Source organism: Phyllostomus discolor, chromosome 5 (assembly GCF_004126475.2).
Source record: "Phyllostomus discolor isolate MPI-MPIP mPhyDis1 chromosome 5, mPhyDis1.pri.v3, whole genome shotgun sequence".
Classification (NCBI taxonomy): Eukaryota; Metazoa; Chordata; class Mammalia; order Chiroptera; family Phyllostomidae; genus Phyllostomus; species Phyllostomus discolor.
In genome coordinates, this window is record NC_040907.2 from 20,751,454 (window position 1) to 20,770,498 (window position 19,045).

The following is a 19,045-nucleotide window of genomic DNA, read 5'->3' on the forward strand; positions in this document are numbered from 1 at the left end:
GGAGGAGGGCAACGGAGGGCATTGTCCCACAGAGATTGGGGGAGTATTTTGGGATCTCCGAGGGGGGGGGCCTGAGGTGGGGATCAGATCAGACGCCAGGCGAAGTATGAGTGGCACTGTCTAGTCAGAGCTGGAGGGTGTGCCTTCCTAGCAGCAGGAAAGGCCTGGAGATGGGGCAGAGACACCAGCGAACACTAGGTGCTAACGGAGGCCTCAGGAGTGGTGACTCGGCACAGCCCAGGTCCCAGCCTTGGGGTCCCCATCTCCTTCCAGGACCATTCACTGGACCTGGAGACCGTAGTCTTAGCCCGGATCTGCTGTCTCTTCAGGCTCTGTGACTGTGGGCCAGTCCCCTCCCCTGCTGGGCCTCGGTGTGTTCATCTGCAGTGCGAGGTGGGGCTCTGTGATTCAAACGCACCAAAACGGGACTGGGGTTCCTCCCGCTCTCACAAGGCAGAGCGTCAGCTGTGAGTCACACCAGGCCCTGCTCTCAGGGGTTTCCCACTGAGGGAAGAAGTTGGCAGTGCCTTAAAGGGAGAAGAAAGACCAGACCAGGATCGGACGAGGGCTCTGTGGGCTGCACGAAGAGGGGTCATGTGGGAGGGCCAGGGGACGCAGAAGAACTCAGGACAAAGGCAACAGCAAGTGGTTTGTGTGAGGGAAGGGATGCAGGGAGAGGCCTAGTCCGGAGCGCGGTGTCGGAGTCAGGCCGCCCAGGGCCCCGTGACTGCCTGGGTACAGGAGTCGCGGAGGGAGAAGGCAGTGATGGAGTTGTCACCCACATGACTATTTGGCGGGACAGTTGGCGAAGTGAATCCTCTGAGACAGGGCATCAGAGGAAAAAAAAGAATTGGGAGGGAGTTGCTGAAACTTGTTGAGTTTGAGGGGCCCAGGGAACACTTCGGGGAGATGACCAGGAAGGCGGCCTGAAGTGTATACGCTTTAGCACGTAGACAAGGGATCACAGAGGCCAGGGCCCAACCTGGCTCGTGGCCTCACAGGGACAACACACAGAAGGCTAGAAGCCGGAACTGACCCCACAAAATCTGGGCCTCTGGTCGCTGCTTGTAACTGGAGCCTTACAGTACATGAGGTCACCCAAGAAGCCCCAGAGCAATGGGGGGCACTGCCATTGGAGGGCCAGACAGCAGGAGAGGGTCCCAGGAAGGAGCCTGGGAGGGAAGCCCCCCAGTGCAGAACCATGGGGACCCTGGGCCACTGGGGAGATTTTGAACAAGGCAAGAATGACCAATAACAGTCGTAATAATCACAGCTGCCAGCACTGATTACGTGCGGCTTCCCGTACATTTCCTCCAGCTGGGGAGACGTGTACCATCTTTGTTCTCATTCACAGGGGAGGAAGCTGAAACCCAGAGGCAGAGAGCTTATGTGAGCGGAAGAGGAGGAAGTCAGGACTGGTGGAAAGTGGTTTTCAGGAGCGCGACAGTGCTAGGGTCAGTGGGCGGCCTCCACAAAGGGCTCTCATGCTTCAGGTGTGGAAGGAACAGGTAGAGATGTCGGCAGGAGGGGCAAGGCAGTCACGGCGCCGCCGAGGCCCCAGCACCCTGGGTGTGCTGGGTTCTGACACTGCAGTCAGCAGGACCCAGGCCTGCAGCCTCCCTGACGATCACCTGCCCTTGAACCTGGGTCTGGACAGTAAGGCACTTTAGGGGCCCTTCTTTGGAACCCACCATTCAACCAGTTACCAAATTACAGGGACAGGGAATTCTAAAAGTTCCCTTTCAGAATTTTAGGCTGCCAAGAACTTTTATTTCTCCTCTTCCCTCCCTCTTCCCCCGGATTCTGTGCGTGAGTGCACGTGTGTGCGTGGGTGGCAGGGGAGGGTGGATGAGAGAACTGGATAGGGCCTAGCCACTATCCAATAGAGCTGTTTCTCTGGCTCAGTTTCCCCGATAGCCAAGAGGTGTGTAACGCCAGCTAGCCTACCTGTCTCCCCCAGGCTTGATGAAGTCATCAGAAATGCAACCCAGTCCTTCAGGGCTGCCCTGAGCATCTCCCTTCCACTTTCCCTTCTTCCCGACTTTCAGTTTCCTTTCAGATCCCGCTGTCTTTGGGGAAGAGGTGGAATGTGGATTGCTTACAACTTTCCAGCCAAAATCCCCACTTAGGGAAAGTCCCTTTAAAAGGGAAATTGAAATTCTCTCCTAGTCCAGTCCCCAGTCCCACCCCTTCCTCCCCGCACGTCTCATCGCCTCTCCTCCCATTCAGCCTCGTCCCCCAAACGATCTGGTCTGGACCCAGAGTAGTGTTACCTTCCAGCTTTGTGACCCCAGTAAGCCCCTTCCCCTCACTGACCTCACCATGCCCACTTTACGTTGTGGCAAGAGCGCAGCGAGGTATTGTTGTGCTGAGGTGACTGTAGCAATGAGGAGCTGGCTCCATCATGTCCTGTGTGGCTTTAGGCCCTTTCTTTATTTTTTTTATTTTAAAGACTTTATTTTCTTCCTTTTTTTTAGAGAGAGGAAAAGGGAGAGAAAAACATCAGTGTGCTTGCCTCTTGTGCGCCCCCAACTGGGGCTGTGGCTGCAACCAAGACATGTGCCCTGACTGGGAGTCAAACCAGTGACTCTTTGGTTTGCAGGCTGGGCACTCAGCCCATTGAGCCACACCAGCCAGGGCAGCTTTAGGCCCTTTCTGAGCCTCAGTATTCTCATCTGTAAAATGGGAATGATAACAGTACCCACTTCTTAGGGTAACTGTGAGATAAATGAGCTAGTGCCAATCAGCAAAGCCCTTAAAACAGAGCACCTGAGGCGCAGAGCACCTGGAACATTCGACAGTGCTCCTAGATGCGATTATGTGGCGTGCTGGGTGAAAGCCTCACCCGAAGTTAGCATTCACCAGTGTGCCCGTTCCCTTCTCTTCTCTCCCCTTCCTGCCCAGGGGACCACCCTGGGATAACTTCACGGTGGGTCCCTCCATCAACATTCTTCTGGTGCAGGTGGTAGAGGGGCTGACCAGGCTGATCTGGACTGACCAGGTGCTGAGTTGTTTGGAGGGAAATTTATTTAGCTCAGTCAATTCCTAAAATGGCAATGAATCTGTCTCTAGAACCCTGAGGATTCTCTCCCTCTTATCTTGCACCCCAGAAGTGTCCCCTTGAGACCTCCTTTTAGTGACTTTTCCCAGAAAGATATACTCTGGAGCCCCCTCCAACACACACTTGACCCGTCTGTCCCCTCCAGGCCCTCCACAAATCCTCCTTCCCCCCCACCTGCACCAGGGCCTGCCATCCCGGCGGCCCTCCCGCAGTGCTCCAGGTCACGCCTCCAAGAGACTGGGCCCCTGGCTGCGTTGTCCTTCTTCTGTCCTCAGCCCACTGAACTTCACGTTTCCTGGATTTTTTAGTTCTTCAGAGTGCTGAGTCTCTCCCACCTCTGGGCCTTTGAACATGCTGTTCCCTCTACCTGCAACGCCTCTCTCCACTTCTCTACTTGCTGAATTTCTACCTTCCCTTAAAACCCAGATCAAACCCAGATCTAGACTAGATTCCCCAGGGGGAAGGAATCTCGCTCCCCACCACATACTCCACACCTCTGGGCGTGGGGCTCCCCCTCAGCACTTCACGCACTGAATCTGCTCAGTGCTGGGGACCATCAGCGCAGCCTTGGACTTGAAGGCTGAGGTGCCTATGGCAGTCCCAGCGGAGACATCAGGCTGGCGGTTAATGGATTGACAAGCCTGGACTTCAGAGGAGTCTGGGGATGCCCCGAATTTGAAGGGTCCCCTGGAGAGAAGGAGTGATGCACGAGGGCAGCGCCCGGAAGGGGAGCCGGCAGGGTGATTTGGCTGGCGGACAGCAAGAAAGGGGGAGACCAGGAACAGGGGTGCCCTGAAAGCTGAGGAGAGAAATGGCTTCCAGAAGGAGTGAGTGGTCCTCCATGCGAACGCTGCAGAAGGGCAGAGGGAGCTAGGGGGAGAGGGGCGCGGCCGGTGTCGAGGGGCAGAAGTGACAGGACTTGGGGAAGGACGAAGGGTGTTGGGAATGAGGAGGAAGAAGGACGGAGGAAGGTGTCCGAGGGTCTGGCTTGGGCAAACGGGTGGAAGGCGATGCCGAGCGGCACACAGGGAGTCTAAAGGAGGCGCGGCGGGGCGCACACGGAAACGCAGAGGGCAGCTTTGGACGGACTGGGCTGAGGCGTCGTTGGAACGGCGTCAGGGTCGCATGAAGTCGGTGGGATCAAGTGATGTCTTTGGGTCTGGAGAAACATCTGTTGGAGAGGAACACAGAAGAGGTCTCTCTGCCTCTCTCTCCTCCCCGCCCCACCCGCCTTCTCTGCATATGTCTATGGGACAGTCTACATGCCTACAAGTCTGAATTACTATTGCCAGCCCAGATCCCTCCAGAACTCCAGCTGCCCTTGGAGATCACTCACACCTGATGTCCCTCAGGGGCCTACAAGACAGAAAAAACAGGCCCAGGTGGACACGGATTAGAGGGGACAGGGCTGGAAGCAAGAAAACCAGGGAGAGGTCGACTGGACCGGTCCAGGCAAGACAATGGTGGCCTGCACTAGGCGGGGCCGGAGGGCAGAGGAGGGGAATGTCGAGTCTAGAGACATTCAGAGAGGAGAGAGCACCAGAGATGGGGGGGACCAGGCTCCTTAGGGGAAGAGGGGGCCAGAGGAGGAAGGGAGGCAGCTCCAGGGCTCCCCTGGGTGTGGGGCTGCCCTGCAGTCACCTGTCCACAGCTCCCTGCTTCCTCCTGGAGGATGTCAAACTCCCTAGTCTGACCTTCAGAGTCTTTGAAGCTCCAAGCCCAGCTAGGCTGACTTTAGGCGGAGCGCACCTGGCTGCCAGTCCCACCCGTTCCATCAGTGGAACGACTGTCTCAGCCTGCAGATCGCCGCGCCTTTCTCCGTGCTGCCAGTTCTGCCTGCCCCGCTGTGCCACGTGTATGCCCTCTGGTTCCTGCTCACCCATCAACATTCAGCTCAAGGGACCTCTCCTAAAGGCTTTTCTGACCCACCAGATGACCCACTGTGCCTTGTAGAAACCAATTTCATCCCCCTGGGACATTTTACTGAGCTGGAATACATATCTGCCTTTCTTTTTCTGCGGCACCATGAGAGTCTGGGGGGCAGGTGCCAGGTGTGGTTCATCCAGTCTATCCTACTGGGGGGTTTGTGGGTGGGAATGTGTACACTGGGAGGGTCAGGGGTGGTGGCAGGTGCTCCACAGCCTTTGGGTTCCGTCTAGCTCAGTGTGTGGGAATGGGGAGCACTGTAAGAGCCAGAGAGAGGTGAGAGCAGCTTTATTTGGGCAGTGAAGGGCAGAAACAGGAAAAGCCCAGGAGATGAGGCAGCGTCAGGTCATCTTCAGCCTTAGAGAAGGGACACGGGGTTACACAGTGCTCCCATGCCATCTTTCTGCTCGTCCTGGCCCGGTACACGTCAGCCCCAGACCATCGTGCGGTGAACCTGAAGTCTGTCTTCCCAGATCTCTGGAAAACAGACATCTGTGACACTCCCCTGGAACCCTAGGCCGCGGTGTGTAGCTGAGCAGGCCAGACTGCCTGGCCTCACGTGCCACTCTGCCATGAACTAGCTGGTGTTTGGGGGCAATTCATTTAATGGCTCGGAGCCTCTGTCTCCTCATCCGAGGATAATGGGAATAATGATGGCACCCACCTCACAGCATTATGATAAGGTTTAAGAAAGATCATTGCATGCAAAGTTTAAGCATGGTACCTGGAAGAGAGTCAAATGTGCAATGAATATTATTTGTTATGACTGTTGCTACTTCATCAAGAGACCTGGGTTCTGGTCCCAGTTCTGTTATGTTTTCCTCTCTGGGTCTGCTGAGTTTCTGTCTGTAAAATGGGGTGTCGAAGGGTTAAATGAGATAATGAATGTGGCAGAGGCTTCTAAAGTGAATGATTATCTCTGTCCCTCTTCACCTCCCTGGGGCTGGAGGGGGCTTATCACCCCCACTCTGCCAGGTCTTTACTGCGCTCCCAGTCCAGGAAGTACCTGCTGCCAGAGGGCCCGCCCATCTCCTCCCCTCTGCCCACAAGGCAGAATGAGAGGAAAGGGCTGACCAGCAGGGACTGCAGTTAGACAGGACAAAGGACTTCTTTCTGGGCTGCAGGACACTCCCCTGGAAAGAAGCTAGAAGTCCTGGGACTGTGGCTGCTGGGGAGAAGGATTGCTTCGAGGGAAATGGCCAGGCTAGAATGGGCCAGTGGGGGTGAATCAGTTCTGCAGTGACCTCAGTTCCACAGACCCTGAAGCCTGCTCCACGGCTCCCAAGCTCGCTCTCTCTCTCTCTCTCTCTCACTACACACACACACACACACACACACACACACACACAACATACAGGAACAGAGAAATAACAATAAGGATACTTGAGGACAGACAGAGGCAAGAGGCCACCCACTAGACATATGTTTCCTCTGTCTAGAACACTCTTCCCAGGGTCTGGAGTGGCTGACCCCTCCTCATCCTTCAGGCCTTGTATGACAGTTAACCTCCTCAGGCAGGACCTCCCGACCAACAAATGCATCCACTCAACACTCACTGAGCCTCATTTATGAGTTAGGCATTCTTCTAGATCTGTGAACAAGACCAAGTCCCTGCTCTGTATGTCTAAAGTAGCACCTGGCCCACCTTGATCTTCTCAAACACAGAACATTGTATCTCTGACTTCTTTTTATTGTCTGTCTCTTTAACCAGAATGTAAGCTCCATGACAGCAGGGCCGTCAACTGCTTGTTTCACTAATGTGAACCCAGTGACTCAGTGTATAAACCTGGCACAAATCACTAAAATATGCCCTTGATAAACACTTGTTGAATATATGGACACAGAAACCAGAGATAGACAGATACACAGAAACAGCCATGCTGAAAGGCGGATGCAGACATTCAGAGATGCACAGAAACATAAGCATACACAGACACACACAGGATTATCACCACGACAGTGCCTGTCAAGTGGACCCTGAGTCTTCCTGCCTTCCCTTAGGTTATTTAGCTTGGTCACCAGGCTAGGGGCTGGATTCACTCCTGCCCTGGAGCTGACCTACTTGGTGCCCAAATTCAAGACTGATCCTGGTCCTGCACTCCCCGTTCAGGGTACCAAGTTGGCATTATCTTTTTTTTTTAAGATTTTATTTATTTATTTATTTATTTAGAGAGGGGAAGGGAGGGAGAAAGCGAGAGAGAGAAACATGTGTGGTTGCCTCTCATGTGGCCCCCATTGGGGACCTGGCCTGCAACCCAGGCATGTGCCCTGACTGGGAATCGAACTTGCGATGCTTTGGTTCACAGCCCGCGCTCAATCCACTGAGCTACACCAGCCAGGGCTAAATCTGCCAATCGTTTAAAAAATGTTTGTGGTGGTCCGAGAAGGGCAGTGATAAATAACCCCGCAGAGACCCCTGCCCAGCCCGTGAGGCCCCTGCAGGGCCCTCCTCCAGGCCCTGAAGCACCGACCAGGTGCTCAGACCTTGCCCTGCCCCAATCCTCCCCGAAGTCCCGCCTTTAAGCCCGCCCCCTTGTGGTCGCGTCCTCTCCTGGCCCCGCCCCTCACCTGTTCTCATGGGCGGAGAGGAACTAGATGTCTCTTCCTTTTGCCCAGGTATTGGTAGTTTATATTCTGCCACCGGTGCTTCCACCTGCAGGGAGGGAAAATTTGGCAGACAAGATGGGAGAAAGGCTCCCCTACTCCCACAGGGTTTACGCCCACTCCACCTAGCCCCGCCCCCGGGTCTGCTCGCTGTCGCCTCAGGCGCAGCCCTTCCCGGTTCCGCCCCTCCACCCTCTCCCAGGCACCGTCAGGCCCAGCCTATCCAATCCCTGACTGGCCCTCGGCTCTCGGGATCCGCCCCTTCTCACAGACAGACCCCGCCCCCCGCAGTAGGTTCCCCCCTTCCCTTTCCCAGAGTGCCCCTCCACCCCGCCCCGGTCTCCTTCGGTCTCGGTCTCTGATGTCTCTGTGTCTCCCTCTCTCCCTCTCTCCCTCGCCCCCTCTTCCCGCGCTCACGTGAGGCGCGGGCGCGCGCCGTAGCAGCTGGGCCAGCGCGCGGAAGGCACGTCGGCCAGGCTGGTGGTCCCCGGCAGCAGCAGCAGGTTTCGCGTCGGCCAGCGCCAGGTGGCGCCCGGCGGGCGGCGGCGCTGCGGACTCAGCCAGTAGTCGCCCAGGCTGCGGCGGGAGGCGGGCGCCGGCAAGGCCGGGCCCCGACAGCCCCAGAAACACAACTCCTTGTCCAGGCGGTGTGGGGGCGTGGCTCGGGGCCGCCTGGGGGAAGATGGGGTGGCAGTTACCCCAAGAGGGCACTACGAGCGGCGAGGAGGGGCCGCCTCCTATTAGACGCGGCGAGGCGAGGGCCGCGGCCACTCCTGGTGGATAGAGGGACTGGAAGGAGGATTGCAGGCCCCCATCGGGACCTTCCTAAGGACCTGGGCGCCTTTTCCCCCGGGTGCCAGACCGGGGCCCTTGTTACTGCTGGCGCCTGCCCCAAACCTCCTCACCGGGACAGAAGAAAATTCACCACGAAGTGGGCAGTCTCGGTGAATAGCATGGTGTCCAGGCCGCCTGGCCCGGCTTTGGCCTCTTATAATACCTGCCCGGGGCGTGGAGGGGAAGGCCTGAAAGCCCATAGTCCCCCTGGGCCTGGCTGTTTTTAGCAGGACGCCTCAGCTGGTAGAAGGGGGTGGGGGCAGCGCCTGCTGGGGCCTAGTCCGCTGTCTGACTTCACCAGCCGCTTTAGTGGGTCGGAGCTGGTTACCAGATCTTAATGATCCCCTGAGACACTTCCCCCCAGGACCCAGGACAGAAGGGCAAGGACAGGAGGGCAGGGAGAGGCGGAGTCAGCAAGAAGGGGCTGAGGGAAAGAAGGTCATCTGCCGGTTGAATAAACGCTTCCCTATTCCATTCAGGGACCTCCAGCCCCCCAGTCACACACCCTGATGGTGTGTACTCACGCCTCACAAGGCCTCTCTGCTCCCACGCCCCTTTTTTTTTTCTTGCTCCAGGTCACTCTTAAATGTCAGAGACAGAAAGCTTCTCAGCCAGCTCGTACTTCAGGAATTTTTTAAAAAATTTATTTTATTATTCATTTTTAGAGAGAGGGAAGGGTAGGGAGGAAGAGAGGGTGAGAAACATCTATGTGAGAGAGGAATATCGATGGGTTGCCCCTTGCACGTGCTCCGTAATGGGACGCCAGGCAAGTACCCTGCCCTGGAATTGAACTGGCAACCTTTCACTTTGTGGGCTGATGCCCAACCAACAAAGCTGCACCAGTCAGGGCAGGAATTCTTATCTGGAGGCCAGGAATGAATTTCTGGGAACTCCAGGACCCCCAAAACTGTCTGCAAAGTTCCAAACACAATATATTCCCACAAAGAATCTAGAAAGAGTCCTTGACACTTACCTCTCCATCCCTCCCAAAATAAAGTCCTTGATCTGGCCTAACCCACTCTTTGCAGAAAGGGAAATAGGTTCAGAGAGGGGGCAGAGAAAAGCCAAAAGTAAAACTCAGGCTTCCTACTCTGCCTGCCCCTGTCCTGCAGAGCATGGGGTTCAGGGCTCAGGGCTCTGAGCCCAGACTGGGCCCTGCTCCTCGACCCCTTGGGATCCCGAGGAACGTGCTGGCCCAGCTCCCTCTCCCACGCTGCCAGTTTGGGCTATTTCCCCCCCAGTGACTCATACTGGCTGCTGAGAAGAGTGGGCAGCTGTTCTGAGCCCCCGGAGTCCATCCAGTACAGGTCCTGACTTGCCCCCTCCATATGTGCAGCCATATTTGGGGATTTAATCTCCTCTTTTCCTCCCTCTCTGGGGGGAACCTGCCTCCTGCCATTCCTTCCCCTTTTCCTTGTCTCCAATCTCTCCCTCCCTGACAGCTCCTTCTCGGCAGCAAACAAACAGGCTCTGGTTTTCCCTATCTTTGAAAAAGAAGAAAGCCTTCCTTCCACCCGGTGTCCTTCTCCAGCTCCCCTTGGCAGCCAACATTCTTGAAGGAGTTGTGTACTCGTGCTGTTTATTCTTCCTCCCTCTACCCCTGCAGCCGGGCTTCCTCCCCCGCCATTCCGCAGGCACAGCTCATCAAGGTCACCGCTCACCTCCCTGGGGCTAAACCCAAGGGATGCTCTCAAGGCTTTATCTCACTTGACCCCTGAGCAGCGGTGGCTTTGGCCCAACTATTCCCTCCTGTCTGAAGTACTTTTGTGTCCTTGTCGTTTTAGACATTACTCACTCTTGCCTTTCTCGCCTATCTTACTGATTGCTGCGACATGGCAAATTCCTCGTCCTTTGCTCACTGCCTAAACGTGGGTGTTCTTGGGCCCGCCGCAGTGTGTCCCAAGGGAACCTCATGGGTCCCCATGCCTGGTGTCCACCTGTGTCAGAGACTCGCTTCTCTCTTTCCGCCCTGACCTCTCTTCCCTGCTCTACACCTGTCTCTTGGACCCCTCCCCCTGGATGTCCCACCTCACAGGAAACATGCCCCATACCCGCCCTTCCTCTCCTGTCCCCCAGCTTGGCCGTTTTCTCAGTCGCCTGAACTAGGAATCTGGGATCGGTTCCAGACTCTTCCCTTTCTCCCCCTCTTCATATTCAAACAGCTACAACACCTGTCCTCGCCGGGACATATCGAAATCGCCTTGCTTCTCTCCATTTCCACTGCTAACACCTGGTCCAAGTCTCCACCGCCTTTCACCTGGGAGGCCAGGACAGCCTCCTTAATTGTCTCCCTGCTGCCTCTCTCAATCTCTTAGGTGGTCTCTTCCCACAGAGCAGCCAGGGCTGTCTTTCCAAAACAGGAGTGTGTCCCTCTGCGCAGTGTCTGCAGCAAAAAATCCGCCCCCGGCACACACCAGTCCCAGCGCAGGCACATTTCCCACCCCAAGGTCTTCGCCTGGACAACGCCTCTCATCTCGGTTCCAGTGGCAGTTGCTCAGGGAAGCCGTTCTGGACCCCCAGCCGGCTCTGCTCGCCCTTCTCCTCACGCCATTGTGGCCTCTCCCCTGTGGACCTATCAAACAGTCGTTCCTTAGCCAGTCTAATCTGCAGACATTCTGCAAACTCTTGAGCCCTCCCGTTTTAAGCCCTGGGGATGAACATGACACAGCCCCCTATCCTCAACGCACCCATATCATAAAGGGGTGCACAGCCATTCAACAGGTATCAAGGAATACAGGTGAGTACGCAGTGGGACAAGTAGGTGCCGTGGGAGGGCAGGAAACAGGCGGTCAGAGCAACCTTGAGAAGTGACAGTTAGTGGAGATTTGAAGGGTCAGTGGGATTGGGAGGGAGGCTCTTCTAAGCAGAAGGACCAGCGTGCTTAAAGGCGGGAAGAATGTTTCGTGAAGAGCTGAGGACTGTCCAGTGTGGCTAGGCAGTGATGCAAACAAGCCATTGATGAGCTTTATTTATTTTTTAAAGATTTAACTATTTATTTTTAGAGAGGGGGGGGAGGGAGGGAGTTGAGAGAGGGAGAGAAGCATTGATCAGCTGCCTCTCACACTCCCCCAACTGGGGACCTGGCCTGCAATCCAGCACGTGCCCTGACTGGGAAGTGAACCAGTCACTGTTCGGTTTGCAGGCCAGCGCTCAACCCACTGAGCCACACCAGTCAGGTCCATTGATGGGATTTAAATAGGAGAATGACATGGCTGGGTTTGTGGTCTTTATAAAACCAGGCTGGACTGGAAGAATCGAGCAAGGAGGGAATCAGGGAGACAGGTAGGAGGCTGCTGGAGTAATGCAGATGAGTAGCAATGAGGGGTGGGTGGTGGAATTGGAGCAGAACGGACGTGGTCATCTGGATGGTGGGGGGTGGAGGGATTGGGAAAGAGAGGGGGAATGAACATGATTCTGGTGCTCTTACTCCCAGATGGGGTGGAGAGAGGCCATGGGAGCTGGGACATCCATAGCCCTGTGGCGGCCAACTCGCTGCTCCACCTGGTGCTGGGTTCCCTGGTGTCTTCCCAGGGGCCCTCATTCACCCTTTTTCCTAGAGGAGCAGACGGAGGCCCAGGGGAGTAGAAGGCTGCTAAGAAGACCCGGGATGAGGCGGAGCGCAGAAGAAAAGGAAGTTGGGTCAGAGTCTGGATGTTGACGGGGTTTCAGGGAAAGTGACACCTGGGGTGTCTGGAAATTCCAGAGTCTGGAAATTCCACTGTCTCTGGATCCACCCTAAGAGTCCGAAATTCCGAGATGCTCAATCTCTGAGGCCCAGTCCTTAGAAGTCGTGGGAGCCTCCTAGGGGCTGTGAGTCGATGTCTGAAGGACCACCATCCCATGACCGGTCCCCAGGACTCTCGACAGTCCCTAGCATCAGGGTGCACTTCCCTGAGTTGGCCCAGTGCCCATGATCTTATGAGATCAGAGTCCTCACACTAACCGTGGAGGCTGGCAGCTATGTACCCCCCACATTGTACATGGGAAGACTCCAGGGGTTAAGGAACTTGCTCGAATTCATACAGCTAAGACGAGGCAGGAGGAGGACTGGAATCAAGGTTTGACTGACATTAGAGTGTGTGCTTTTAACTCCTGAACTATATTAAGCCTGTTGACCCCTGGTTGATTGGCTCAGTAAGGGGAGGAGGCTTTGTGGGGAACCTGCTTGTGGTTGGGGTGGCTACCCCCCTCTTATATCAAGTGATGGGAAAGGGTAGTGCTGACGTCAATTGTTGCCGTGGTGATACAGCAACCCTTTCCCTGCTGTCTCCATGGTAACCTGGGGGTCCGTCTGCCTACTTCACTCCCTCCTTCTAAAAGGGGGCCCCTTTGGGGGGGGCTGGCTAAAAGTGTCTGTGAGAGAAGTCAGGGAAGGCAGTGATTCAAGCATCCTTTTTCCCCTGGGCCCCTGGACATTCCTCAGGTGCAGCCAATAAGGCTGGGATCTGGGAGTTTGGCTTTGGTGTCTGGGGACAGCTTTACTCTTTTGGGTGAAGGAGACAACTGTTTTTACCACTTGGGGATTCCCCTGGAAATTCCCCCTACCCAGTTCCCAGGCTCCTGAGCAGAACTGCTGGGAAGTTGGCAGAGAGAGGCAAGAGGGATTCCCCAATCCGCTTTCAGGCTGGTCATCACCCAGCCGCCGGGGATATGGCTGGCCAGCTCTCTGTTGCCCCTTGAGGTCAAATACTGGAGCAGCAGTCTCTTGTTCATGAAGCGCTAGCTGTGCCCGAGATTCCTTCCTGGTGCTGTACTCACATGACTTTACGAAACCTTCCGCCAGGTGTCATTAATGTCCTTCCACAGATTTGGAAATGGAGACTCAGAAAGGCAAAGTAAGTAACCCAAGGTTGCACAGTTTGTAAATGGCAGGACTAAAATGCAGGACTAGAATTTAGGCCAGTGACTTCTGCAGCAGGAAAGAGGAAAGAGCAACAGAGAACAGAATGGAAAAGGAGATGAGAAGTAGGAGAGAGAAGTGATCTAGATTGGAGCCTGTCACACTCCCTATCACTTACAGAACAAAGTTCAGACTCAGCGCCTCGATCCAATGCCTTCTCTTCTGTGAACTCCCTCCTGGATCCCATGAATTCTGAGCTCCGCAAGGGCCAGGGACTAGATTCGGGCCTGGGCTCTCAGCGCCTGGCGCAGCCCAGGTAGTTACTGGTGAAAGGTGATTGAACTGAGTCTCTTGACCTTGCCCTCCACTTTTCTGCCTCCAGCCTTTGCCCACAGTGTTCCTTCCTCCTGGAATGCCCCTTCCCCTTAGTCATGGACATTCTAGACCTCACAAGATTCAGGTTCTGGTCCCATGGCAAGGTATGTGTCCAGAGTGCCTGGAATCTTTGCATCCCTCACTATCCAAGCAAATGGAAGGAGGCAATAAATCTTTTTAAAGGAAAGGAGGGTTGGGAAATGAGACAAAGGAAGTAAGAGGGACAGAAAAAAAAAGGAAGTAAGAGGGATGGAAGAAAGGAAGAATGGGAAGGAGTCAGCATTTTGGGGTGGGCAAGGTCCAGAGAGATGAGCTGGTTCTCCCTGAAACCCTTTTTTTTTTTTTCAACCAGTGAAGAAAGGTGCCCTAAGGGAAGGGGCTTTTCTGATGAGGCCTCCCAGGAAATCATGTGAGTTCTAAGCCAGGTGACTTCCATGAGGGTCAAGTTTACCACTGAATCCCGTGTCCTGCACAGGCCTAGTGGACCTGTACTGTCTGTGTCAGGGACAAAGCCTGAACTAGAACCCAGGGGCCTGACACCTGGTCACACTGACCAAGGCTCCTCCTTGCCGTGGAACAGAGTTGTCACCCTGGCCCCTGCCACTCTTTACCCCTTCTTTCCAGGCTTCCTTTTCTCCCAGGCATACTCAATCTTCCAATCTTTGCATAAGCTGCCTCTGCTCCTGGGTTGTTTTTTTCTCCATCCTCACCCATTATCTTCTGGTGATGCTGTCAATCATCTGGCTGTGCTTACATCTCAAGGGAAGTCTTACTCAGGGCCCAGACTGGTCAATTATAGTCTCGCATCTCCTTGACAATGGTAATTGGCCCAAGGAGTGTACGTGTGATTTAGGGAGGGCCGACTGCTGCCCTTCCACGAGTAGGTATACAGAGACGGGAGAAAACAGCTCTCCCTTCTTGGGATTTCTGAGCTGCCTGCAACCGTGTTGCCTCCCCTGGAGATAATCAGGGATGAGAGGAACAGTGGGGCAGTCCTGGTGGGGTTGAACCCTTGGTCCCATCCCAATAGATGCCCTGATTTCTACAGTTCTCTCTTTAATCACTAGCTCATATTCCTTCCCAGCCACTTGAAACAATCAATTCCTTTTCTGTTTAAGCTAACATCGGTTGCTCTCAATGGCGAGACCATATCAATACAGAGCCCGGTGATTTTTATTCTCTAAAATGACAATAGCCTCCTAAGGAGGGTGAATACTGTTTATAGGGAATGAGGTCCTTTTTCTGCAGAGCTGCAGCAGGCTGAGCAAGGCCTGCATCAAGTTTGGTGGGGGTGGAGACAGCTGGGTTATTCCACTGAATAGAAGAGCTGAATGCTGAGGGGTTCTCCAGGCAGTAAGGTGAAGTGGAGAGGGAGAGAGAAGCCAGCACTAGGGCCTAAAGCCAGGGACTATTCTGGGGAAGGGGCGTTATTCTAGGTGTGGAGGGGTTTTCAAAGAGCCAGGATGTTTTACAGGACCAGGGGCGGAACAGTCATCTGAAGTCCTCCCTTCAAAGTAGACCTTTTGGCAAACATCCTCTGCTTCAATCAGCCTACATTTGGCACTGCCTGGGCCAGCGTTTTGTGTAGAAGTCAGGAAGTCACCTTTCAGGTGACCGTGGGACTTTGAAGTGCTCTAGGGACAGCCTGCCCTTCTACCTATGTAAATTAGGTGAGGAAAATTGAGCCAACTGTACCTAGATCTCAGGGGACAGGAGACTGAACCTAATCTTTGGCTTACATGTTTTCCCCCAATATTAAAATAATACAGTTCATTAAAGAAAAAGTGGAAAGCGGAAAATACTTATTCAGCTTAAATCCTTCACTTCTAGGCGACTCTTTTTTTGTGGGCCCCTCCTGTGGAAGGCTGTTAAGTCTGGGGACATTAGTGTCACCCGTCAGTTGGCGGACCCCAGGCCCGGCACTCAAGGCTCAGTTCCCTCACCTGTAACGTAGGAATTTGAAATCAAAGTTTTTGAAAGGACTTCTTCCCCAATCTTTTTCTGGTTCCACCACTTCTAGGAGAAATCATGGTCAAGATGGACAGGGTACCTTTCCCTAAACTCTTCCAACAAAACCAGAGGTGCCCAGGGTCACAAAACAGCAGGCAGCAAAACCTAATGCCATCCTGGGAGCATTAAATGAGTCTGGTGTTGTGGGTGGTCATTCTCTATTCTAAGTTGTCCCCTCCAGTCCTGAGCTTCTCTGGGCTCCGGAGTCCAGCACAATAATGTGATTTTCACTAGAGGCTGTGGAGAGAGACGGAGGGGGTGGGGAGAAGGAGTCATGACGAGCAAAAAATGGGGGAGTGGTGGGCGCCCAGCCAGAAGAAAGTGGGGGGGGGGAAGACCAGCCCCTGGGGCTGGGAGGATCCAAGGGAGGAGGCAGCTATAGGGAAGGCACTGTGGAATGGCAAAGAGCAGTCAACAGGCCGATCCGGCAGGACAGACAAACACGGCCAGTCCGGAGTGGAAAGAACAATTTATGCTGTAATTTATTAAAATGTGCATCATTCTTTTATTTTAAAATGTGCATCATTGTCTCGTGCTCGGCGCGCGCGACGTGCTCAGGCGCACTCAGGTGGCGCGGGCCCGGGGGCTCCCGCCCATAGCCAGGTAGACGTCGATGGGCACGTGCAGCAGCGTCAGGCAGTGGCAGCCCGGGCAGCGTCGAAGCGGCCTGGGGAAAGCAGTGCAACAGGGGGCGCTGTTGGGGTCTTATCCGCGGAGTGCACTTGGGGTTTCCGAGGTTGGGGCGAGGATGTGGGGCCTTTACCTGGGGTGGGGGTGGGTGGGGCTGGGAAGGGGAAGTGGGACGGGGAGGAAAAATGGGATGGGGATGACCCGGGAGCGCAGGAGGGGACGCGTGCTCACCTGACCGGGTTGTGCTCCGTAGCTACCGGCTCTGGGCCGTCCTGGGACTCGGGGGTGGCGGCAAGGCCAGGGGAGTCTCCGGCCTCAATGGGGAATCTCCGACCCTGAGGGGGCTCCTGGGCACTCATGTCCAGGCCCCGGGTCGCTCTGTGCGGGGAGGGGCGAGGCAGTCAGGCTGCTCTTGGACCGCTGGGCGCCCCCACCCCGCACCTGCCCCCTGTGAGCAATGGCTCACCTGCTGGAGGCCGAGGCCGGTCCCAGGCTGGAAGCAGCTGCCTGAGCCCTGGCCGCGGGAGGACGCTCCGGTCCAAGCGCAGCCGGGCAGGTGTCTGCGGCGCGTGTGAGCCCGGGCGTCGAGGGGGAGGGCTGCATTGTGACCCAGGCCTGGGCGTGCTGACCTCACAGAACCCGTTCCTCCCGCCAGGGAACCCGCCCACCGCCCGACACCTAGTGCGGCAGTGCGCAGGGAACCCGAGGGCTCCCGCCATGGCGCTTTGAGACTGGGTGTGGTGCAGACATCCAGGAGCCCCATGGGGGCGCAGCGGCGACAGCAACCAGATGGGAGGAGGCATCCACAAAGAGCCTGGCATTTTAGGGAGCGCGGGCACCCCAGAGCGCCCCTCTACACCAGCCTGGCCTGGCTCGGGAGTGGGAGCGCGGCGATGACTTAACCGGTACTGGGCTTGGTGGTGCTGCAACTGAGGGTAGGCCATTTTGGCCAAGGGTCATACAATATTTACATCACAATTGGGCTGGAGTTTTAAAATGTCTGGCCCTCTCCCTCCCCACCACCTGCGGCTGCTGTGTCCAGACGGAGAATGTTCTAGCGTTGGGGGCTGCTGTGGGTGAAGTCCCTAGGGGGAAAAGGACCCGGCCAAGGGCGATGGTGGAGTAGAGCTGCCTCACAGAGGCAGCATGAGCTAATAGCTTGATAGGAAGGAAGCGCTACACAGCATGGAGGACTTTCTGCTCTCCAATGGGTACCAGCTGGGCAAGACCATTGGGGAAGGGACCTACTCAAAAGTCAAAGAAGCATTTTCCAAAAAACACCAAAGAAAGGTGGCAATTAAAATTATAGACAAGATGGGAGGGCCAGAAGGTGAGCTGGGGCCCCTTTGGAGGAAGAGGGGGCTGGTTGTGGTGGGTGGGGGCTTCCTCCCCTTAGTCTGAAACCAGGGGATGGCTCTGGAGTAAGTCACTGGGGAACAGAGGGATGCTGGGAGTCCAGGAATACCAGACCCTCCAAAATCCAAGCTCCAAAAGGCAGGAGGTAAAAGGTCCTCACAGGCAGAACCCAAACCCATCAGAACAGACTGGCAGAGAGCACTAGACAGCAGATGCTGGTGTGGAGGCAGGTAGCAATGGGGAAGAAATTGGCTCAGGAAAAGAATGGTCCCGAACTGTTGGTCCAGAGGCAGGGGCGAGAGGAGCTGGTCCCCCCACTGCAGGCAAATCAGCCTCACAGCTGAGATTCAGTGGCTTGGTCCAACAGTCCCCCAAGCACCTGGACACCTATGGTCTCACAGGCTGCTCACAACAGTCTCTGAGGTTGGCAAGGAGTGGTTCCTTTGAATAATGTGTTAACTAAAAAATAAGGTGAATATTATTTGCACTGTCCAAGCACTAAACATTTAAGACTGTTAGAAGGAATTTGACATTATGGTTAGAAGGCACCAGACCCAGCCAGACATGTTGGGGAGACAGGCAGATGTTGAAAGGCAGGAGACAGGCCTCTCTGGAGTTGACACCCCATCTCTTTTTCCTTTGTTTCCTCAGAATTTATCCAGAGATTCCTACCTCGGGAGCTCCAGATTGTCCGCACCCTGGACCACAAGAACATCATCCAGGTGTACGAGATGCTGGAGTCTGCCGATGGTAAAATCTACCTGGTGATGGAGCTGGCTGAGGGGGGGGATGTCTTTGACTGCGTGCTGAATGGGGGGCCGCTGCCCGAGAGCCAGGCAAAGGCCCTCTTCCGTCAGATGGTTGAGGCCATCCGCTACTGCCACGGCTGTGGTGTGGCCCATCGGGACCTCAAGTGTGAGAACGCCTTGTTGCAGGGCTTCAACCTGAAGCTGACTGACTTTGGCTTCGCCAAGGTGTTGCCCAAGTCACGCCGGGAGCTGAGCCAGACCTTCTGCGGCAGCACAGCCTATGCCGCCCCCGAGGTGCTGCAGGGCATTCCTCACGATAGCAAGAAGGGTGATGTCTGGAGCATGGGCGTTGTCCTCTACGTCATGCTCTGTGCCAGCCTCCCCTTCGACGACACAGACATTCCCAAGATGCTGTGGCAGCAGCAGAAGGGGGTGTCCTTCCCCACTCATCTGGGCATCTCGGCTGAATGCCAGGACTTGCTCAAACAGCTCCTGGAACCAGACATGGTCCTCCGGCCTTCAATCGAAGAAATTAGTTGGCATCCGTGGCTAGCAAGCACTTCATAAAAGCAATGGCAAGTCCTCCCCAATAAAGCAGGGGGAGAAAGCAAACCCAAACCCGCTTCGAAAATGGTGATATATATTTTTACACTCTAAGTT

At 55.3% G+C, this 19,045-nt stretch overlaps 2 protein-coding genes across 2 annotated transcripts; one reads left to right on the top strand and one right to left on the bottom strand.

Moving 5' to 3' along the window:
* Positions 1–16,114: 16,114 nt before the first annotated feature.
* FAM229A (family with sequence similarity 229 member A) lies at positions 16,115–18,349 on the bottom strand. The gene is made up of 3 exons (XM_028513647.2): positions 16,747–18,349; positions 16,512–16,658; positions 16,115–16,317 (listed from the first exon to the last, which is right to left on the bottom strand). The coding sequence occupies exons 1-3, from the start codon at positions 16,881–16,883 to the stop codon at positions 16,215–16,217; spliced, it is 387 nt and encodes a 128-aa protein (XP_028369448.1). The 5' UTR covers positions 16,884–18,349; the 3' UTR covers positions 16,115–16,214.
* Positions 17,466–18,952, top strand: TSSK3 (testis specific serine kinase 3). The gene is made up of 2 exons (XM_028514211.2): positions 17,466–17,610; positions 18,288–18,952. The coding sequence occupies exons 1-2, from the start codon at positions 17,466–17,468 to the stop codon at positions 18,950–18,952; spliced, it is 810 nt and encodes a 269-aa protein (XP_028370012.1).
* Positions 18,953–19,045: the final 93 nt, after the last annotated feature.

Excerpts from the sequence above, each read along its gene's own strand:
- FAM229A (XM_028513647.2), bottom strand. The coding sequence starts at position 16,883 with ATGCAGCCCTCCCCCTCGACGCCCGGGCTCACACGCGCCGCAGACACC. Across the intron at positions 16,659-16,746 it reads CCGGCCTCGGCCTCCAGCAG|AGCGACCCGGGGCCTGGACA; the intron begins GTGAGCCATTGC and ends CTCCCCGCACAG. Across the intron at positions 16,318-16,511 it reads ACGGAGCACAACCCGGTCAG|GCCGCTTCGACGCTGCCCGG; the intron begins GTGAGCACGCGT and ends TGCTTTCCCCAG.
- TSSK3 (XM_028514211.2), top strand. The coding sequence starts at position 17,466 with ATGGAGGACTTTCTGCTCTCCAATGGGTACCAGCTGGGCAAGACCATT. Across the intron at positions 17,611-18,287 it reads CAAGATGGGAGGGCCAGAAG|AATTTATCCAGAGATTCCTA; the intron begins GTGAGCTGGGGC and ends TTGTTTCCTCAG.